This window comes from Cnephaeus nilssonii, assembly GCF_951640355.1.
Source record: "Cnephaeus nilssonii genome assembly, chromosome: 6".
Classification (NCBI taxonomy): domain Eukaryota; kingdom Metazoa; phylum Chordata; class Mammalia; order Chiroptera; family Vespertilionidae; genus Cnephaeus; species Cnephaeus nilssonii.
Genome location: NC_137077.1, coordinates 12,620,699 through 12,644,483, shown reverse-complemented (window position 1 = coordinate 12,644,483; position 23,785 = coordinate 12,620,699). Strand labels below are relative to the sequence as shown.

General features: G+C 41.0%; 1 protein-coding gene across 3 annotated transcripts in view; it reads left to right on the top strand.

Moving 5' to 3' along the window:
• The window catches only part of TXNRD1 (thioredoxin reductase 1), a 54,175-nt gene extending 30,879 nt beyond the window's left edge, over nucleotides 1–23,296 (top strand). For all 3 annotated transcript variants that reach the window (XM_079774283.1, XM_079774284.1, XM_079774285.1), the window contains 7 exons: nucleotides 902–994; nucleotides 1,643–1,719; nucleotides 3,030–3,186; nucleotides 6,693–6,800; nucleotides 10,142–10,237; nucleotides 13,197–13,331; nucleotides 20,590–23,296. In XM_079774283.1, the coding sequence (XP_079630409.1) occupies nucleotides 902–994; nucleotides 1,643–1,719; nucleotides 3,030–3,186; nucleotides 6,693–6,800; nucleotides 10,142–10,237; nucleotides 13,197–13,331; nucleotides 20,590–20,652 (729 nt within the window). In that variant the 3' untranslated portion in view covers nucleotides 20,653–23,296. The remainder of the gene's footprint in view (nucleotides 1–901; nucleotides 995–1,642; nucleotides 1,720–3,029; nucleotides 3,187–6,692; nucleotides 6,801–10,141; nucleotides 10,238–13,196; nucleotides 13,332–20,589) is intronic.
• The last annotated feature ends 489 nt before the right edge of the window (nucleotides 23,297–23,785 follow it).

The following is a 23,785-nucleotide window of genomic DNA, read 5'->3' as shown; positions in this document are numbered from 1 at the left end:
AGAACATTATACCTTAAGTTAAATGGGAAAGATATTTCTTAACTGTGTAAGAAAGCAAGAGAGTTCAAGAAGGAAATCTTGACTGTCTATTAGATGTTGAAATCAACCGTGACAGTTTTCCCACACAGAGCGGTTGTATTTTTAAAGGGAGGGTAGACATTGCAGGTTACTTTTATGGATTTCTCCCAGTAAATATTTTACAGAAACCCATGATTTGGCTGTCATTCAGAGACAACAAAGGTTCACTACATACTTGCAGAAGCCTTCAAGTAGTAGGGTTTCTTAGTCATTGTCACCAAGTTGCCATTGACATCTATGTGTAGTAGGCTAGTATGTTCCGTCTCATCATAGCACAAGAACCAGGACTGCTCATTCCCCCTACATCCTTAACTGGAGACAACCCTGGTGATGACAGACAGACACACCTCCTTGCCCACCATGGTTTTTAGGGCTTTCTAGATGTTATCTGTATCATGATTGGCCTACTCTCATGTCTATTCTTTGTATAGAGCTGAGCATCTGTAGTCAAAAGAAGAACCTCTGAATATGAGCAGCAGTGGCTCTCCAGAGGATTAGTGGTTCTGGGTGACTTACAAGACAGTAATTGGTTTGATTTTAGGGATTGTAGTCTGCTTTCTTGGGCTTTCCCTTTCACTTTTCTCTCTGAATTCTGCATAAGAACTGTGTGAAAGAAAACCCCTCTAGCAAACATTGAGCAGCGAGAAAAGGGATTAATAACAGAATCACATTATCCTAATGATGCTAGGGTGAGGGAGATAGGACATTGAAAGACCTTTCAAACCAGATTTTGTGTCAACTTTGGGTTAACCAGACAGAAAGGGAGAAAGTAATTACTTGATGCATGTCTTTATAGTTGAGTAAAACGTTATCACTTTGATAGGTTGAACAGATTGAAGCAGGGACACCAGGCCGACTCAAGGTGGTAGCTAAGTCCACCAATAGTGACAAAACCATCGAAGGAGAGTACAATACGGTAAGGAATGGATCCAGGTCCATACTTCATTTTAGACTTCAGATTTCTCCACTGTAACTTACTAGTAAAAATTGTTTGTTAAGTGGCTGTAAAAGGGCATCAGCATTTCTAAATGAGCTAGAATTTCTCTGTCCCATGTTCTTCCCTTTCAACTCCCCAGCCCACCACTTTTTTTTTTCTTTATTGATTAAGGTATTACATATGTGTCCTTATCCCCCCATTCCTCCCCCCCATGCCCTCACCCCTCTGGTGTCTGTGTCCATTGGTTAGGCTTAGATGCATGCATACAAGTCCTTTGGTTGATCTAGCCCACCTCTTTTAATGTTTAAAATAACTGAATTCAGCCATAGGCTATGCTGTCTTTGTCTTTAATCTTGTCTAGATTAATTGAGTAATTGTTAACTTCCTTTTTCTTATTAAGAAATGGATAAGGATTTCTGCTATATCATGTTTGAAGAATTTTTTTTTTTAAGATTGTAATTTGTTTTAACTCTTGCATTATTTTCTTCATGAAATTTCTTCCCAGGTCTGGATAAATCAGGTTGGCTTAATAAGCAGAAAAAATAATGATTAAATATCTCATGCAGAGCCTTTTTGTTATAGTCACTACATATATGTCATTCCTTCTCTCCCCCCCCACCCCCCCAGGTATTGCTGGCAATAGGAAGAGATGCTTGCACAAGAAAAATTGGCTTAGAAGCTGTGGGTGTAAAGATAAATGAAAAGTAAGAAACAATCTTTATTATATTTTATTGAATACTATTTCAGTACTTATAATGTTGATTAATGCTGGAGTTTTGGATTTTTAAAGTTAATTTTTATCATAGTTGGAGAGTTCCCTTTTTTAAGTTCAGAAAAAGTCTTCTAGCTCCACTCATAGTATTTTCTGTTTTGTGTTTTTTTTTCTTTTCAAAATCTAATTGAGAGCTATATTGGCTTGCTTTTTGTTTCCTTAATTCATATGTGTGCAGAAAAAGATCCAGCCCCCGGTTAATTGTAGGAATATGCTTTAGTTTCACTCAATATGTAGATTTGAACCATGTTTAAAGCTACCAGGTTTTAAGGTCACTAGAACTAGGGTGGTCACTACATTTCTGGTGACAGCTGCAGGTATGAAAACTTATGTCTTCAAGGGTTTTAAAAGTTAAAGTCTTTCCATCTCCCAATTTTTTTGGGGGGAGGCAACCAGAATTTTTGGTGGCCTTGTTTTGACAAGGCCTAAAAAAAACAAGTTAAAGTCCTTTGGACTGTACTCCTGCACGAGATGATTGAGACTCTGGTATCTGCTTATGGGAGCAGCATGGGGTATTTCCCAATATCGCCTTTCTTACATCCAAGTATAAAAGCACCTGCTGTGAACAGAAGCTCCCTTGGAGTAATGGCAGGCTCTTAATTCTTGCAGGAATCACATCTATTCAGGAGAAGATATTTCTAATCTTACTGTGAATATTATTTTTTCTTCGTTTTTTTCATAACCTGCTAGCCTGTTTCCAATTAGGTCTAAGGCTTAGATTTCATATAATGTTAATAGTTATTCTGTACTTACTGTGAGCCATGGACTATTGTGCTGAAGGCTTTATTCACATTCGCATTCAATCCTCACAGTCCCTTACGGTAGATAGAGATGGTGTTCTCTTTCTTCCTACTATTACTCCCATCATCATTATTCCCATTTACAGCTGGGGGAATGAGGCTTAGAGATAGTAAATAGCTCTCCCAAGATCATAGAGATAATAACTAACAGACCTGGTTATTACAGTTTATAATTCTTATTCTTAACCCGCTGTGTTCCAGTTTTTCCATTCCAGGGTTTCTATCAAGTTTTCTTATTCCTTTACTTTTCAGAATAGCAGCGAGAATGGTCTCTAAGCTTTTATTTCCTCTGAAATAAATAAAGTTGTTTTGTGTGGTAATACATTAGAACATTGTCCTCAGCTGGACTCATAATTTTGGATTTCTTTGGGATAAAGGGGATTTTGTTCTACTTAATTAATAATGGTAGTTAATGATGATTTTTAACGGGATCAATTTGCAGGAACGGAAAAATACCTGTCACGGATGAAGAGCAGACCAATGTGCCTTACATTTATGCCATTGGCGATATTCTGGAGGGGAAGCCGGAGCTCACGCCTGTAGCAATCCAGGCGGGAAGGTTGCTGGCTCAGAGGCTCTACGCTGGCTCCACGGTCAAGGTGAGTGACACTTCACCCACTGAAATATTGTTTTTAATAACATGCCCAGTTCTCTATTTAGGGATAGTTGGGAAGTTTCCCGGGTCTTGAATAATTTAGTTACTTTGATGATGGCATCCTAGATGTGCTTTATCACTGAATTCCAAATGACATTGTTAAGAATGCTGCACCTTTGTGATTTTATTCAGAAAACTGTCACTCTTGGAATTATACTAAGAATAAAATGAGCTTGATTAATCAAGTTTCAGCACTATTATGTTCCAAATACACATAGTAGTTGTATTTTATATCAATTTTATTATTGTCAAGGTAAGAACTCTTGTTGTGGTACCTGTCTAGGGTATGTAAAAGGATTTGGGGATCTAGGGAATAATGCCAGGGTGCAGAGCTGCTTAAACCAGTGTTCAGGCTTTATTTCCCTGTCCTTTCTAAAAATATGTCTTCTGTGCTTAGAATGTTGAATGTGTTCTATTAATAACTGAATGTGGCTTTAAAAAGTCGTTGTAGGAAATGGAAACTCTTAGGTATGTTTCATGGGACCAGTTATTGAGTGCATGTCTGCTCATGGTGATTTTGCTTGCGGGCGGGGAGAGAGAGGGGGTAATGGAGAATGACTGCTAATGGGTATAAACTTTCATTTTCTGGTGATAAAATCTTCTGGATTAGATTGTGGTACTAGTTGCATACTTTGTGACTATACTGAAAACCACTGAATTGTAAACTTTGAGAAGTGAATTTTATGGTATGAGAATTCTATTTCAAATGTTAAAAAAAGTAAGAGAGGGAGGGAGGGAAGGAAGAAAGAAGTGAGGAAGGAAACACCAGGACTAAGAGAGAACACCCAAGTAAGAAACAAACTTGGAATGGGGTGGGGAGAAGAGGGCTCCCAAGGCTAAAAAATAATGTTTTATTTTGCCTTCATTTTCTGGAAGATATTTTTACTGAATATAGAGTTCTAGATTTACAGTGTTTCTTTAAATATTTTAATGATTTTTCCATTGTCTTGTGGCTGCAGAGATTCTAAAGAGAAATGCACTATCATTTCTATATTTGTTCCTCTTAAGATTTTCTTTCTGTCATTTTTTTTTTTTTTTAGCAGTTTGAATATTGCATGCCTTGCCATGCTTTTCTTTATAACTCTTCTGCTTGTGATGTGTCCAAGATTCTTGGATTTATCTGTTTATAGTTTTCACCAAATTTGGAAAAATTTCAGCCATTCAATTATCTTTTTATTATTTTTTTTAATCCTCACCAGAGGATATTTTTTCCATTGATTTCTACAGAGGGTAGAAGGGAGGGAGGAGGGGAGAGACAGAAACATTGAAGTGAGAGAGAGACATCGATCCATTGGTTGTCTCCTGCACATGGTGACTGGCGATGGGGAACCTGCAACCAAGATATATGCCCTTGACTTGGAATTGAACCCCAGACCCTTCAGTCCACGGGCCGATGCTCTTAACCACTGAGCAACTGGCCAGGGCTTCAATTATTTTTTTCTGTCTTCCCCCTTTTTTGTTTTCCCTTAGACTCCAATTTATGAATATTGGTTCACTCGATATTATCCCATGGTCTCTGATGCTCTGCTCCTGTGTCCATTTCCTCCCCACCCCGACCCCATCTCAGTGCTCCATTTTCTTAGACAACCTATTGCCATGTCTTCAACTTCACTGATTTTTTTCTTCTGCACTCTCTTGGGCTATTAATCCCAATCTGTGTGGTTTGCACTTCAAATAGTCTTTTTCATCTCTACAAGTTTTATTTATTAAAATAAATTTTCCATTTTTTTTCCTCAGCAGGTTGATGTTTTCCTTTACCTGGTTGAATAGGCAGAACATATTTATAATAGCTCTTTTAATGTCCTCTGCTAATTCCATCATTTTTTTTTCAGTGTTTGTTTCTATTGGTTGATTTTTCTCGTGGTATTGGTTGACATGTTCCTGCTCCTTTGCATGTCCGGATTCTGTTGGGTGGATGCAGATACTATACATTTTACATTGTTCAGACCTGGGTTTTGTTGAGTTCTTTTATACAGTGTTAGGCTTTGTTCTGACAGTTCATTAAGTTACAGAGGGTTAGTTTTATCCCTTTTGTAACTTGCTTTTAAGCTTTTTTAGGGTCTGGCTACAGCAACCTTTCACCTAGGGCTAACTTAGTTTCACCATTAAGTTGATGCCTTTGGGCATCAGTTGACCCCATTCCTCACATGATGAATTCTTTCTGCTTTGGCTATGGGAACAGGGACTATTTCCAGTCCTGTTGGAGATCTGGTCATTTTGGGGCCTACTGCTTTCCAGTGGTTCTTTCCTCTGAGGCGTTTACAGATCAGTACTCAGCCCAGGTCCCAGGAGTTCTTGTCCAGCTCTACCGGCTTCAGTGCTCTGCCCTGCAGCTGTTGCCAGATGTTTAAAAAGTGTTGCTTCATATTTGTCTGGTTTTCTAGTTGTGTAAAGCAGGGAGGTAGATCTGGACCCGGGTACACTATTGTGGCTGTCAGTGGAGATCTGCCTTTACTGTTGAATCAGAATTCCAAAGATTTATGTTCTTCTTAGAGAAAAAGGATTCTATTTGTTGTTTGCACAGGGAGGCACATTTTAAAGATTTCACCCTACTGTTTTAGAGAGTGAGAATTCAATTTCTCATATTTTAAACGCAGAATGGCTCACCTCTGTGGGTAAATGTGACTGGGTAGGTTTTCATCAAATAGCATTTACAAACATTTTGCATTTATATAATAACAGTTTTCACAATTCACATCAGCATATTAAAGACTGAGAAATTTGGTAATTGAGAAACTTATTTATTTGCTTAATAGAGCATTTTACAACTTCTTTGACTTCAGAATTCGTTTGTCATCTATGCCTTTAACATAAAATATGCTTTGGAAATAGAATCCTTAACTTTTTTTGTTTCTGTAGTTTTCATTTCACTTTAATTGCTGCATAATGTTACATGGCGTGTATGTACTATAGAACCACTTCCTTATTTGCACTTTAAAGCTGCTCCAATATTGCCACTATTGAAGAGAGCTACAGCATTGCTCAGTTAATGGACGCAGCTGTTTCTGTATGTTGTTATAGATGTCTAAGAATGGGTTTATTGGGCCAAAAGGTATAAAATATTTTTATGACTCTTAATATGTATTACCTAATTAATTTCCCGTAGAAGTGTATTAGTTTCTGTCACTGATAATGAGACCATCAGCTTTAAGTACACTTGTATTATTTTTGGCTGCTTTATTAAAGGTAGAGAAAGTATGTCCTTGTTGTTAACATCCATGAATCACTTATTCATGGCTAGTCTTGCCAGACATTAAACCTCTGCCAAAACTTCATCACATTGGTTCATGGTTCTCATGTGGTAGGTTTATACCTGGGATTGTTGTGACTTCCCATATTTTTGGTAGAAATTTATTAGTCTGCTTTTCTCCCCTAATTTTTAACCTTTTTGAAGCATACCCTTTTTTTGAGTTATAATGTCTCTTGTAACTCTTCTCCATTTTGAAATAGTGTGACTATGAAAATGTTCCAACAACTGTATTTACTCCTTTGGAATATGGTGCTTGTGGTCTTTCTGAAGAAAAAGCTGTGGAAAAATTTGGGGAAGAAAATATTGAGGTAAGTTCTACTCTACTGCTTTCTTTTCAAAATTAAAAATAATTTCAGGCATACAGAAAAGTAGGAAAATTGTACAAAGAACTTTTGTACAATTATCCAGATCCACGTATTATTAATATTTTGCCCATTTGTTTTTTTATGTCGCATAGTCTCTCTTTCTCTATTTCTGTGTATCTGTGTGTATTTTCTTTCCTGAACCACTTGTGAGTAAGTTGAATGCCTCTTTTCTCCTAAACACTTCAGTATATATTTCCTATGAATAAGAGCATTTTCTTATAAAATCACAGGGTAGTTATCACATTTAGGAAACTTAATATTGATACAACTAGAGGCCCGGTGCACGAATTCATGCATGGTGTGGTCCCTAGGCTTGGCCAGCAATCAGGACTGATCAGGTTCCCCGCCTTCCTGCCTGCCCCCCTCCTTCCCTCGCCTCCCACATCCACTGCCACCCACCCCCGGTTCTCCATCTCAACCTGGGGCCCAGCCGTAGGGAGAGATTGGGAGGTTGGCCAGCAGGCCCTAATCGGGCCATCGGGGCCTGCCGGCCGGGGGGAGGGACCCAGGAGGTTGGCCGCTGGCCCCAAAGAGGGAGCCAGCCCTTGGCCCCCCTGGGAAAGGGTCCATGTCCACTGCCACCCACCCCCAGTTCCCTGTCCCAGCCTGGGGGCCTGGCCCCAATTAGGCGATCGGGGCCTGCGGGCTGGGGGAAGCTCCTGCGTTGAGCGTCTGTCCCTTGGTGGTCAGTGCACGTCATAGGGACCGGTTGTTCCATCGTAACAGTAGCTTAGGCTTTTATATATATAGATAGATACTTTTATGTGATCTACCTTATATTTTTCAGTTTCATCAGTTGATCCAATAATACTTACTTCTACTTATTAAAACCACTTTTACTGGTTTCTTTTTATTATTAAAACAATATTGTTGGAAATAGGAAAATACAAAGAAAAAAATTAAAAATTAACTTAATTTCTGCTGTTCTATTAGGTTTTGTCCCTCTGCTGTTATACTCTAATTTATACTAACTTTACCACTCACCTTTTATCATATAGTCAAGGAAAATGCACATGAAATGTGCTATTTTCATATACACAAATAATGCTACACAAAGTGACTGCTGCTTTTTAAGTCATTTGAGGAAAAGTTTTTAGTAAGACCTTTTAAAAGACCAGAGTAAGTTTCAGGATGTGAATCTATTTTAAATCTCTTACCAATCTTTTTCTTTATTATGTGCATTAGTAGTAGCATGTAATATCTTGGTCTATGAGTAATATTATTAACTTTTTTCTGATTCTAAACATAGCATATCCTTGTTATAGGAAGCTCAGAAACATAAAAAAGGAAATTTTAATTCATGAAGTGGTAACTGCTGTTAATATTTTGGCATATTCTAGTCTCTAAGTATTTATGTGTGTTTTTATATATTGAATGCACGTATAATTTTTGTGTAGGTACATGTATCGTAATTTTTTTAAAAGTAAGATTAAATTATATGCAGTATTCTGGCCTACTTTACAATAATATTAGGCCATGAGCATTTCCCCCTAAAAACATCATTTTTAAAATGATTTGTGTAATGTTTCTTTTTAGGGATGCTATACAATAATTTGTTGTGCCATTCTTTATAGTGAAAACCTGTTTACAGTTTTTCACTATTAATAGAATGATGAACCTCTTCATTATTCACTGTCTGTTTCTCTGATTATTTTCTAAGAAAAGATTCCTATCAGGAGGTATTTAAATTTTAAGGTTCTTTTTTTTTTTTTTTTAAAGAGAGTGACTTATTAATTTTATTTTATTTTTTAAAGGTATTTTAAAAATATATTTTATTGATTTTTTTACAGAGAGGAAGGGAAAGGGATAAATAGTTAGAAACATTGATGAGAGAAAAACATAGATCAGCTGCCTCCTGCACACCCCTTAATAGGGATGTGGCCGCAACCAAGGTACATGCCCTTGACCAGAATCGAACCTGGGACCCTTCAGTCTGCAGGCCTACGCTCTATCCACTGAGCCAAACCAGTTAGGGCTTAAGATTCTTAATATACATTCCATATTTCTTGGCAGACCATCTTTGGATTTTGTTTTATTAGAATTTGCATTTTTTATTATGTGAATAATGCATTTGAGTTGAAATTTTGGACATGTAAAGGAAATAGGAAACAATTACTCTTTTTTTGATAACAGTAATTATTAGCAATTGGGTGTAATTTCTTTAATCATCTTTTTCCTATATAATTGTTATCATACTATGATGATACACATTCAATTTGGTAATCCATATTTTAAAGAAAAATTTACATCATTTTTATGGTATAAAAGAACACTTATTATAATGTCTACCAGATCAGTGTGTTTTTAAAAGGTAGTTAACCATATATGTTTCGAATTGAGGCTAGCAGTTAGAGCAGAAAATAAATCCCTTTAGTCATCCAGGACTTAAGTTTATGAAACATCAGTAAGCATGTCTGTGTCCTTCCATTTGCCCACCTTCCCTCCCGCCTTCTCTGCTTCCCTTCGGTACTCTTGGTGAATAATGTCAAGGGAGGGAATGTCTTTGGAAGCATTAAGCAAGAAAACTAGATAATTGCTATAGTTGTTGCTGGCACTTGCCTTGTTTCATGCCCAAAGTTGACCTTCCTCTCAGGTAACAAAATAGAGGTATTTTGTTTTTTTTAATTCGTATGTTAATGCAAGACAGCATGTAATGACATGGCTTCTTTCTCTCATTTGCTGGCTCTTTGTTGTTATTATGATTTAATGTTTACTCTTGAGCCTGAGTTGTAATTAAGGGATGAGCATGTAGCAAAAGGATCTGACAACAGGACTTTTAAAGTCATTTACTTTCTGACCAGATTCCTATTTATTTCATGAATTTTATTGGGGGTGTTTTGTATGTGTTTTCTTAACTTCGACTTTTCAATTGCAGTTGACATTCAATCTTATTTTTTATATTAGTTTCAGATGTACAGGACAGTGGTTAGATAGTTATATAATTTATAAAGTGATCCCCCCAATCAATCTAGTACCCACCTGGCACCATGCATAGTTATTAGAATATTATTGACTATATTTTCTATGCTGAACTTTGACATCTCTGTGACTATTTTGTAACTACCAATCTGTATTTCTCAATCCCTTCACTGTTTTTACCCAGTCCCCTAACCCTCCTCCCCTCTGGAAACCATCAGTTTGTTCTCTGAGTCTATATCTGTATGAATTCTATTGCTTAGTGAAAGTCTAAATACTAAAGAGCCTCCATTGTCTTTTACCGTAGCTAGTGTTTGACAAACATGCTTCTTATGATGATGAATCTAATTGTGCTTATATTTTCATAGGTTTACCATAGTTACTTTTGGCCATTGGAATGGACGGTTCCATCGAGAGATAGCAACAAATGCTACGCAAAAATAGTCTGTAATATGAAAGACAGTGTAAGTGCAATTCTCATTTAATCCTTTCAACTATTTTCATTTTGTTTTTAATATGTAGCTCTATTTTGATCACATGTTACACACTACACTCCTTTCCGGTTTTACCTGTCGGTCTCCCCAGCTGCATAGGCCTCTGAGAGCAAGGACCACGGTGACACAGTGCTCTCCCCGCAGCTTCCCTGGCACAGAGCCCTCACATAGGAGGCAGGCAGCTAAACTTGCTGAGTGAAGGAGCCTCTCTGTGTTTGTGTGTATGAAAGGAAACCAATTACGTCATCAGTGACCTAAAAATGCCAAAAAGAAAAGGACAGGAGTACTGCAAGTGTATATCCTAAGCAGCTGTCCCGAATGAGAAAGCCTTAATGGGAAGACCTCTTAACTGGGTTCTGATTTAAGGTTTCATTGCTTGCTGCTACATGTATCAGTTGATAATGAAGGCCTATGGGCAAATTCTTTGACCTCACAGTTTGACTCCATACTTACAAAGCGAGTGAATAAATCATTGGTTTTCAAACTTTTCTGACTGCTCTCCCCATTTTACTTTGTAACCCAGGACACATATATGTTGTGCACATACTCTGTAAGTATTGTGAATTAAATCTTACGAGAACTGGTATTTTTAACTTATCTGGGATCTTACTTTAAGAAAAAATACAAATTGATGCTAAAGAAACCATATGTTAAAAGCCTAATGAACTCATAATTTTCTTATGTGGGATTGAATATAATTAAGCTATATATCCTGTTTAGAAGTTACTGCTCTCGACAGATTGCTTTTGCAGAACCCAGGGTTCTAGGAAAACCTGGATCCTGTACAAAAAGACATCATCATAGGTACATTTAATAAATGAATACACTAGGCTACCATAAGAAACTCTACACAGTTGGCGTCAAGAACAATTTTAGGTAGTTTTTTCTTTTCAGACAAGTTTTATGAAAAAGTTATTTGTGTGAGCGTACATTAGATAGAAGTTAAGTAATTGTGCCAGGGCATGTACTAGCTAATGGAAGAGCTGGAATCCAGTCCCAGGCAAGGTCGATTCCATGCTATTAACCATTATCCCATGCCTATGTAGTCTTTTGTAGTCCTTCCTGATCCTGCACCCCTCATTTCTTCCCTACCCCACAGGCAGCAGTCTTGAAGTTGGAGTGTCTCACCTGTTCATATTTTTATGTTTGCCACCTCTGATGTATCCGTAAACATTATACATTGTGGTTTGATTTAATGGTATCCTTAGCTAATTAGAGCCTGCAACTGGTTTTTAATCTCATTTTTTGAGATCTATCCATGTTATTACATTATTTCTAGTGTATTTTAAGACCTAGTATATTTTGTGCTTTGTTTATAAAGAAAGAGAGACTAAAAAAGAAATCCCATTTACCATCGCACCAAAAAAATTAAGATACCTAGGAATAAACTTAACTAAGGAGGTAAAAGACCTATACGCGGAAAACTACAGGACACTGAAGAAAGAGATAGAGGAAGACGTAAACAGATGGAAGAACATACCATGTTCATGGATTGGTAGAATCAACATCATTAAAATGTCCATACTACCCAAAGCAATCTATAGATTCAATGCAATCCCCATCAAAATACCAACAGCATATTTCACAGACCTAGAAAGAACTCTCCAAAAATTCATCTGGAATAAAAAAAGACCCCGAATAGCCGCAGCAATCCTTAGAAAGAAGAATAAAGTAGGAGGGATCTCCATACCAGATTTCAAGCTGTATTACAAAGCCACTGTTCTCAAAACTGCCTGGTACTGGCACAAGAACAGACATATAGATCAATGGAACAGAATAGAGAATCCAGATATCGACCCAAACCACTATGCTCAATTAATATTTGACAAAGGAGGCATGAACATACAATGGAATCAAGACAGTCTCTTCAATAAATGGTGTTGGGAAAATTGGACACACACATGCAAAAAAATGAAACTAGATCACCAACTTACACCATACACAAAAATAAACTCAAAATGGATACAGGACTTAAACATAAGACGGGAAACCATAAAAATACTAGAGGAACCCACAGGCAACAAAATCTCAGACATATGCCAAAAGAACTTTTTCACTGACATTGCCCCTAGGGCAATGGAAGCTAAAGAGAAAATTAACAAATGGGACTACATCAAAATAAAAAGCTTTTTTACAGCAAAAGAAACCATCAACAAAACATATGCTGAACCCCTGATTGTCAGGATGAATGATGTAAGTCCAACATGGAATATATTACAGTACTTTGGCAACAGAATGACTTCTTGATTGCTTTCCATAGAGTGATTGAGCCTTAGGCTGTGCACCCCACAGCCTGAGTTGCCTCGGTGGTTATGAGGAGATTGGACTAGACCGTCTATCTCAGTCAGAGTTGGCTCTCAAAGTCTGAACAATGAAATGAATCAAATTTCTCTCCTCTTAGCAGAGTTCCTTCTGAGTTTGGGAAAAATATCTACATTCCTACACAGTTATTTCAGAGTTGCCAAACATTTTTCTGTTGTTTTCAAAAATGCTATCTATCCCCAAAATCTGAGTTAAAATGATTTTTAACTTGAATGAGTGCTCTGAAATGTTTCAGCTGTCACAGATAGGTTATCTGGGGCTTTGAGGCCGCCCATAGAGGAGATGAGGACACAGCTGCCCTTCGAAAACATTTTCCAGAACATCTTGAGCTTTTGGAGTTGCAGGCAGTTCTGCTTTCAGCGTCTCCCTCGTCGTCATTTGTCGCTAGTGCTCTTCTCTTCCGTCTTGCTTGATGTGACCCCACACTCTGTATGAGCCCATGTTGGAGTTATCTTCAGCCTAAACAGCTTTTAGCGGCAAGCATTAATATCAGTCTATGGCCACTTCTGAAAGGGGTTTTTAGAATGGACTGGGAAAATACTTCAGGCTGCTAAGGGGGTGGGGGTGAGAAATCAGCATAATTGTATTACTTTGTTTTATATTTTAGGAACGTGTTGTGGGCTTCCACATACTGGGTCCAAACGCTGGAGAAGTTACACAAGGCTTTGCAGCCGCGCTCAAGTGTGGACTGACCAAGCAGCAGCTGGACAGCACCATTGGGATCCACCCTGTCTGCGCAGAGGTGGGTCACCTGCACTTACATGGCTCTGCCTAAATGCACACGCACTCTGGCTTACAAGTGGCACATCTAGCAGTCTGGAGCTACACTTCTTCCTGCTGTATCGAGCTGCTTCTATACCTCCTTGCAGCTCGTGAATGAGTGAGAATACCTCAAAAGAAGGCCTTGTCTCTAGAACCCACATTTTCCTCTTTCAAACGGTTCTTGTTCCTGTTGTGAACTGAATAGTATTGCCATGCTATTAATTGGTAAAAGCCATAGAGTGATTTATAGAGATGTGCCTTAAATCTTTTGTCATGTCTTCTAAATTATTTTTATGGCAGTCAGTTAATAATGCCATTCATACCCAGAAACAGCTTAAATACTTGTTATCTCGGATGCTCCTCGAGGATAAATGATAATGGGTGCCTCTTTAGCTTTGGATATTAGAGAATGAGATTTGAAAATGATGCTTTTAAAAGATCAGGCACGTTATAATAGAATTGGAAATTGACCATTCTGGGCCTCTGGGTGTTAGTTTTCTTCATGTTTGTCAGTGATTATTGTGGAGTTGAATGTTGTGATGCTTACTATTAACTACAAATTGTAAGCCCAAAATGTGTCTATGTTGGAGAAGTTGATGAAGATTGGGAAGAGGTATCTCATACCAGCTTAAGTATGGAATTGAAATTACAGCTGTTGTCTGGCCACCAGCCAGTGGTTTCCACAGTGTACCTTGTGCTTGTGCACACGTGCGCGCACACACACACTCCTGCCAGGTTTCGTTCAGCAGCCTGCTAACTGGTGTCTCTGTTGTTCATTGCCCTTGTACAACTGAACTCTTTACTGAGTATGAAATGTCAGCTTCAAGGCCTGGGGAAATGTTTTCGTTCTTTTGCTTTGCCGTGTTAGGGATAGTGTCCTCCTCTAACTTATTAAGCACCTGGCTGGGAAAGTAGCGTGAAAGTTTAACATGTTCAGTGATTAGGACATTCTTCATAGAAAACTACTGTCTTACGAACTAAACCTAAGCTTCAAAAATATAATGTAAAAATTGAAAATGGTCTAGATTAATGCTCTTAAACAATGTGCTGTGATAATATATTTTATTCAGTGTAATGAGTCAGACTGTCACTGTCTGCCTAGGGGAGGAGCCAATTAACGTTTCCCCCCCAAAACACATAACTTTAGCGAGTATGTTACTTTCCCAGGGCTGCCTGAACAAAGCACAAACGGGGTGGCTTAAAACAAACGTATTGTCTCAGAGCTCTGGGGGCTGGAAGTCTGACATCACCGTGTCAGGGCCCCGCTCCCTGCAGACGCTCTAGGGAAGAACCCTCTTGCTCTTCCCATGGTTGCTGGCAGTCCCTGGTGTCCCTTTACTTACAGGTGCATCACTCCAGTTTCCGCCTCTGCCTTCATGTGGCCTCATCTCCTATGTCTGTGTCCAGATTCCCTTTTTATCATAAGGGCTTCTGTCATTGGGTTAGAGCCCACTCTAATCCACCGTGACCTCATCTTAACTTGATTACATCAGCAAAGACCCCATTTCCAAATAAGGTCACATTTACAGGTGCTGGGGCCTCAGACTTGAACCTATCCTTCCTTCTGGGGGGCTTAATTCAACTCATAACAATGAATATATTTAAAAATCTTGATGCCAGTCCAAGAGGCTTAAAAACTACCACAATCACCTCCAATATGGGTGAAAAGATAACTTCCCGGTTTACACCTGTGTGTCTCATATTTTAATGTGAATTCAGCTCTCACTGGGCTGGTTAGAAGGAAGACGGCTGAGGGCTTGGCTCCTGCGGCCCCCCTTGGTAGATTGTGCTGTGACTCAGCAGTGGTGAGCCCGGCAGCATCTGGCAGGTGGCGGCCAGCTGGGCAGAGAGGTGCAGTGAAGAGGCAGGACATCTTCCTGACGCCCCGCCTACAGGGAGGCCAGCCAGAGGCCTGTTTTCCTTGGTACACCTGGCACATTTGAGAGCCCTTTCTAAGCATTTACTGCTGTGCATCTCCATCTCTTGGTTCTCTTATGACATTGAAGCTCAGAAGCTAATTTCACTGCTTTGATAGGGCACCCCCCCAACCCCCCGCCCTTTTTCCCCCGGCTATTGGCTGATTTATGAGATGATAATTGGATGCAGTGTCACTCTGTGAGCACATTTGTTGTGCAGCTGTGTGCACAGCACTGTGCTGGGCCCTTGAGGATACGGCAGGGTGGAAGACACAGTTAAGAGCAGGGAGGCAGGTGAGTGAAGTGCCAATCACAGTTCAGTGTGTCAAGCCCTAGGACACAGTAATAGTATCATGTGGTGTTGGGAGTAGGGATACGTGGCAGGTGGTTGAGGAGGGAGTCTTGCCTAAAACTAGAAGAATTTGTTGTGTTAGCCAGTCAGAAGGAGCACCAAATAAAAGGCCTTTGTGGGAGCAAGCATGGCTCACTCAGGGAACTGAAAAACCCTCAGTACTGCTGTAGCTTGAAGAGCTTATAGGTTTAAAAAATCATATATATGTATATACACACTTATACATACACTAGAGGCCCGGTGCATGAAATTCGTGCACTTGGGGGGGGGGTCTCTCAGCCCGGCCTGCACCCTCTCGCAGTCTGGGAGCCCTTGGGGGATGTCCGACTGACGGTTTAGGCACGCTTCCCCCAGCCGTCAGTTGGACATCCTTAGCGCTGCCATGGAGGCGGGAGAGGCTCCTGCTACTGCCGCTGGGCTTGCCAGTGGTGAGCCCGGCTTCTGGCTGAGTGCACTGACCACCAGGGGGCAGCTCCTGCATTGAGCGTCTGCCCCCTGGTGGTCAGTGTATGTCATAGCGACTGTCGATTTGCATATTAGCCTTTTATTATATCTGATATACATACATACACACATACTGGAGAAGTAAGTGGAAGGTCGTGGCTTTGTAAACCAAAGTGCCGGGCATTTTTACTTTATCCTGAGGCACTGGGATTCAGCTGAGAGAAGCTTAAAATGGGAATCACATGATCAGATACATTGTTGAGAGAAATCACTTGCTACACTGGAAAATGGGCTGGAAGAGACATGTCTAGAGGCAAGAGTGGCAGCCTGAACTAGGATGGTGGCAGTGGAGAGTGAAACACTGATCCATTGGAATAGAAGGGCGAGTTGATAGTACTGGCCAGCTGGTTGGAAATGTGAACAGGGAAGAACAGAATGATTCACATTTGTGTCTGAAGTAGGGAGCGATAGAAAAGCAGGTTCGAGGGGAGAACTCCCATGATAGCACTGATGTTCGTGAGGGTTCCTGTGTGTGTCCAGCACTCTGCTCTCTATGTATCGACTTAGCCCTTGGAAGAAGAGCAGGAGGTCGGTGCAGTAGTATCTCCACTTGACAGATAAAAACAGAGATTGAGTAACTTGCCCACAGTTACCAGCTTGGAGGTGGCAGAACTGGGATTCAAATCAAAGCCACCTGGCTCCCAAGGAACCATGCAGAACAGATGATAGGCCATTTCCACAGACCTTCTTACAATATTTAACATAGAATTTAAAAAATGGAAATGATATTGGTGGCAACATGAGCATAATGAAGACACACAGACCTGGGCTGTGATCTCACTCAGCGAATTCTTCTCAGTGAACCTGGCATGTCACCTGGCTTTTCAGGAGCTTAGTTTCCACGTTAAATAAATTAGAGATAATATCTAACTCATAGGGTTGGTGAGCAATGCTATGTGGAAAGGGGAAGTGTCTCAGACAGTTCCTGGCATATGATAGCTACTCAGTGACTTGATACATCTGATAGCTGGGTTTCCCCAGGGTATTTCATTATAGATGTGCCTTGACTAAATGGTCATCACTACAGTATTTTTAAGGGGAAGGAGGTGGGTGGGGGAGGGATATGTATTTTGAAAAAGCTCCTCTGGGATTTTTTTAAAATCCCTGGTTATGAACTATTTGTTTAGAAATCAGATTTTGAAAAACCAAAGGCCTCTAACCCCTGACTATGGAAATCTTTTTTAAGTTACTTGATTGAGGGAAAGTGAAATTTGATTGGGAGGGGATTTTAGGGACCCTTCTCTGTGCTAAATCCTGGGGTCTGACATGGACTTGCTACTGGACCCCTCCCTGGCTTTTCATGTCAGGCTATAGACTGTAGAGGGGTATTGCTCCAAGTGCTGGCCACAGAACGTTGGTTACTGTCCTTGGTGAGCTAAGGATGGAAATGAGAGAGGCTTAGAAACTTGGAGAGTAATTTGCAGTATTGGATTTAATAATTAAAAGTAATATGCCTTTTAAAAATTCATTTTCCTAATACATTTTATTGCATTTCACAAGTGTCCGTCCATTGGATGGCGTAGGAATAATAATCTAAACACTGCCCCTGAGCACTGCTTTGAAGTGCTCAGAACTAATCCCAGCTCCTAGGCCAGCTGTGGGCGGTTGGCAGAATGAATCATCAAATGATGTCTGTTACACTGTTTTGACAAAATAACCCAGGCAATTGAGCAACCTTTGCTTTTGAAGAGTAATTACTTAGAAAAGTGGACAAATTCCTCAGTTGAGACTTTGCTCTTTGGAGCAAAATCACTTCTAAAGGGTTTCCTTCTGGAATTGCTCTTTTTTTTTTTTTAAATATATTTTTATTGATTTCAGAGAGGAAGAGGAAGAAAGAGAGAGAAACATCAATGATGAGAGAGAATAATTGATTGGCTACCTCCTGCACGCCCCCTACTGGGGATTGAGCCCATAACCCAGGCATGTGCCCTTGACTGGAATCGAACCTGGGACCCTTCAGTCCCGCAGGCTGATGCTCTATCCACTGAGCCAAACCGGCTAGGGCAGGAATTGCTATTGTTTTTTGTTGTTGTTTTTTTAAAAATATATTTTATTGATTTTTTACAGAGAGGAAGGGAGAGGGATAGAGAGTTAGAAACATCGATGAGAGAGAAATATCAATCAGCTGCCTCCTGCACACCCCCTACTGGGGATGTGCCCGCAACCAAGATACATGCCCTTGACCAGAATCGAACCTGGGACCTTTCAGTCCTGCAGGCCGACGCTCTATCCACTGAGCCAAACTGGTTTTGGCGCAGGAATTGCTATTGTTTTAACCAGAAGCCTGTTGGTGTCAATATGAGAGGGAAACTTAGCCCGGGAGCATCAGTGATGCATTAGCATTATTCAGTGTGAAGATAGCATGGTGATAATTTATTCTGGACATCTGAGCAGCAATATTTGAATGGGAAACTGGTTGTACATCATTTGGAGTCATAATTTCAACTTGTCAAGTATAAATGTAGGGGAAATGTAATAGCTCAAGAGGAAAGAACATTAGAAAGGCCCCTGTGAAATGTCTCTAAATGAACCTCAGTGCCCAACACCAAACGTCTTGTTTTAAGAGTCAACATAGTCTAGAGTGAGGGGCTCTTGTGAGGCTGGGAGATGTTGGAGCCAGACGTGAGTGTGAGGTGAAGCCCGAAGCAGTGTTTGACGCTTTGTTAGTGTTCTTTGTGTTGCACAGGAAAACATGAAGGCGCAGCCTCCATGCTCATTGTTGTAAATTTTATGAAGCTTCTAAAGCAGTTATATGCAAATGAAATCTTTGTAAACATCGACCCCATCAGTTTTTTCACGTCTACTAATCAACAGTGGTGACAGTATATCGGCTTCCCCCATCTTTTTAACGTGAGTGTGTTATCAGTATAAGAAAAATAGATAAGAGCTCTTTCTTATCTGCTTGCATGTTTGATGGGTTTTGTTTTCTTTCCAAATCTGTAGGTTCTATTTCTAAATTAATTCCTGATAAAGAAAACTTAAGCTGGCAAATTCATAAGGCTGAAATTTCTTTGAATGCATTCCCTGGCTCTTTATTGTTCTTTCATTGTAAAAATTGAAAAGAGAGTGTGTTTGTTGGTATTTTCGGTTGCCCATGATGTCATTCTAACAGCTATTTTCATTACTGAATATTGTCTTTCTGCCCTCTTCCACAGTCACACATTTTTTAAACAAAGGAACTTTATTGCTTTTCCAAAGAGTCATACTAACTTACAGTCTCCTCAGCATTGAATTGAAGAGTGCTAATGAAAATGCTGCAAAATTCAGCATAAAATAAGTTATGGGGGATAACTTATTTCAAAGACACTGGTATTCCACAGAAATCCTCATATGTGACAACCTACGTTACAACCAATCACTTAGGACTCCTGCTAAAAATGAGATTCCTGGGCCCTCCCCTAGCTCTGCCAGATGAAAATCTGTATAATTTCTGTGTCTTTCAATCAGTCTAAACAGGCTGTGTTCACTAAAGTTGGAGAAGCATTGTTTTACATATAGGCCATCTTGTGAAGTAGCCAGTTAAAGCTGCCTAAAGATGTTCATTAGCTCTAAACCCACCAGCGCCACCTGTTTGCAAGGATGTGACATGAGAACTCCTCGGCCACTGCAAATAAGAGTGTCATTTGGTCGGACACCTTGGAAATCCAGTCAAGTCAGAGCTGCATCTTGCCTCCAATCCAGTAGTTGTACTTCCAGCTCAGGGTGTGAGGAGACTCCATGCCACAGAGCATGTTTTAAATGGCCTGTTGGCAATAGCTTGGATGGCCAGCCAAAGGAGCCTGGATATGTAATCGTAACAGATGCACCACTTGAACGGTTTGGATATGTAGTGTACGGCACGTATAGCATACTGTAGTAATTGAATACGCTTCGGTGAAAAATGGAAGAATTAGAGCTGTGTGTCCGTCCATATGGGTGAGTTACAGAAACATGTTTAGCCCCGAAAGCAGGTAGCAGAAGCAGACATACACCATCTCGCCATTTTCATGTAAAGTTTTAAAAACTTACAAAAGAAAACAGGAAGCATTTCGTAGGAAGGGTCGGCAGTGATTGGGGGGGAAGGAGGGAGGAGGTGACCAGGGAGGGGCACACGAGGGACGCTCCCTGCGCTGGTTGGGCACACGGGTGTTTGTAACGATACACCTTCACATTTCTACGGGTTCCAAATACTTCACGTGCGTTTTCTTAGAGAATAGACAGGCAACTTGGGCAACTTGTTTTAATCAGCCTTGTGCTAATAAAGTTTGTCATTAAAACTTAAGTATTTTTCTCTTTCGCCTTTGTTTTAAAATGTTTCCCGCCTTTATTCTCTGGAGAAGTTGAGGATATCCTTGGTTATACCACTTCTCTGTTTCTTTCATTTTAAGTCGTCACCTAGCTCCTTCATACGTGTGGTGTGATCTGAACTACTCCTGTTAACTCATCTGCTCGTGTGTCTGAGAATCTCATGCTTTCTCCTCCCACAGGTGTTCACGACTCTGTCGGTGACCAAGCGCTCCGGGGCGAGCATCCTGCAGGCTGGCTGCTGAGGTTAAGCCCCAGTGTGGATGCTGCTGCCAAGACTCCAAACCACTAAGGTGTTTCCTTGCCCAAGTCCAAGGTGAAGTTTTCAGGAAGCTTCTTTGGCTTCGACACCTATGTGTCCTGGGCCTATATCACCCGTGGCACCCTTGGATCTTATGGGTAGGAGGTGGTGAGTGGAAGGTGGGCAGCATCACACTGGGGTCACCATGACGGACTCGAAACTGACCTTCGACAGTGCATCGTAGGGTGCGTCCATGAAGTCACTGGCCTGAAGCCCCCGCGGTGGGCCGTGATGGAACTACTGGCGGAGCAGTTTTAGCATGACTCTGTGGGTTTCTTATCCTCTTTGACAAGCTTCTATTATCGATGATCGTTTTCTGTTTTCTCCAAGGTGTTAATGATACTAGAGATGAAAAAAAAAAGTTAGTGCTCGATTTTTGTCCAAAGCAAGTCTTGGCTTGAGTATGCTCATGGGTGCCTTGTTGCTTGGGAGGCATGGTTTGGCTCACTTGGAGGCTGATAGGCCCGTCCCATGATCCAGAACTGCCCTGGGACTCAAATGTTCTGTTCTACTCGACTGACCCGTTCAGCGTCTCCCCTAACAAGTTACATGTCCAAGCAAGTAAATGTGTGGTTGACTCTGGCCACATCTGCCCCATGTGTTCCATCACTAGTTACTATTTTTCTTTCTGCTTAGGAGAGGAAATGGCTACTTGGCCAGCCCATCTGGGCAATATTCCACCACACGGACCTGAGTGGTCCAGTACGATCGCCATCATCATTCATCATGGAGGCAGATGTGCTCCTTAAATGGGGAAAAACAATACATGTCTTTCCTGAGTTTGTTGCATGTGGGTCTAAGTGAGCTGAAATGCTTCATACTTGTTTAAAACCTTTTTTTGAGGGGGATAGCTTTAGCTTTAAGCTAAAAGCACAAAATGTCACGGCTTTATTTTTGATGTATGTTATGTATCTGTCCCTTGCTAAGAACTACATTTATAGGAAAATGGCTCTTTCCACACTACCATTTAACTCTTTTGTGGTAATTGCTTTTTTAAGGAAGCTCATCATATCATAAGTTATTATTATTTTTGAACACAGGTGGATGTGAAGGATTTTTGTTTAAAAACCAAATGGTTTTGATACTTCTGTTGAGTGAATGACTGTACCTGGTGGGGTTTTGGCAGAAGTGTCTGTGCTTCGTTAGCATTCCAACTTGTGTTACCCAGACTCCGTGTGAATGTGCTGACTGAGGATTATACTCAGGCCTCTTCTCACTACGGAAGTTGGGTTTAACGTGTGCTGTGGCCATCAGGCCTCCCACCAGCAGTCCTGCAGCTCCTGTTTCACTCCCTCCCCTCTGCTGGTATCTGTCAGCTACGACACCGAGTAGTTGATTCAAAGTACATTTCTCATCACCTCAGGGAACCCGTGCGTGTGCCTGGCATTCCATCACGGAGCACTAACCCTTCCCACAGGGCCCTGCCTCGCGCCCTCATCCACCTGGTTATGACGAAAAGAAAAACAGAAAGGGAAATTGAGGCAGTTGACATCTAGTTTTATTTATTTTTTAATACGTTTTGTCTCCAAGTCTGCCTGTCTCTGAAATTCGAACAGGAGGCAGTGAGAGAGGATTGTGCCGAATCATGTGGTTCTCCCTGCTCAGTGGAATGCAAGGTTCTGCCCCACAAGAAGGGTTGTATTTTATGGACTTGTCTTGTTTAGATTCTCTACTTGCCCAATGTATTGAAACATTAAGTTCTATGTATTTTTGTTATAATTCTTCTGAAAAAAAAAAAAAAAACCCAAACACCAATGTGAACCATTAAAAGTATTGATAACCCACCCTGTGTGCCTTCTTACTGAATGGTGGTCTTGGGGTTCTTTGCATGAGCCTTCTTATCGGCGATCGCGAGAACCAGCTGCTGAGGAAGCGGCAGTGATGGGCTCTCAGGGCTGGGCTGTATGCTGACATTTGCACTTTATGGCGTCGACTTTTCACATTCCAGTTTTTAGCTCGTCCCGATTTGACCTGTCAGTCTTGGCCTTTAGGGTGACGAAACCACCCCATCCTACTCCAGGTCACTCTGGGTCCTGGCACTTGGTACGTCCATGGCTGCATCTGTTGCTACTGAGTGAAGAGACGAGAGGAAAGGATGGAATGCTTACATCCAAGGCACGGTGGACAAAGTGAATCGACACTGGTTAATTTATGTGTCAGTTTGACTGGATCATGGGGTGCCCAGCTATTTGGCTAAACCTTGTTTCTGGTTTGTCTGGGAGGGTCAGATGTTCCTGAATGAAGTGAGCACTCGAAGCCGTGGACTCGAGAGCAGTTTGCCCTCCCCAGTGTGGGTCGCATCGTCTGTCCACTGAGGCTCTTACCAGAGGAAGAAAGAATTCAGCTCTTCCTACCCGATTGCTTGAGCTGGGACACCCATCTTCTCCCGCCCTCCGGGCTCCTTGCTCTCAGACCCCTGGACTCGGACTGAACTACCCACTGGATTTCCCACCGGCTTCCTGCGTCTCCAGCTTGCAGCCGGCGGCAGGTCGTGGGACTTCTCAGCCTTCACAATTGCATGAGCCAATTCCTTATAATAAATCTTTAACTGTATGTGTGTGTGTGTGTGTGTGTATATAGACATATGATTAAAACAGACAGACCTTGCCCTGAAGCTGTGCATGGTTGGGGGTGAGGAGTCAGTTGAGGTCAGCAGTGAACAAAACAATAATCCTTGACCTCAAGGCGTTTACAGGACAGTTGAGGGAAATGTGCAGAAATGCCAAGTCAGCTACACAGAATGTGAAGTGGTGGTGAGTGCCTGGAGCATGTTGGGAGCCATTGGAGGTCTCTGGGTGGAGGCGGGTGTGGGTCAGGGTTGAGGCAGCCTGAGGCTTCGGGCAGGATGGAGGTGACCGCAGTCAATCCAGCGTAGTATTCCATTGTGTAGATGTACCACGGGTTTTTAATCCACTCATCTGCTGATGGGCACTTAGGCTGTTTCCAAATTAGCTGTGGTGAATTGTGCTGCTATGAACATAGGGGTGCCTATATCCTTTCTGATTGGAGTTTCTGTTTTCTTGGGATATATTCCTAGAAGTGGGATCACTGGGTCAAATGGGAGTGAGTTCCATTTT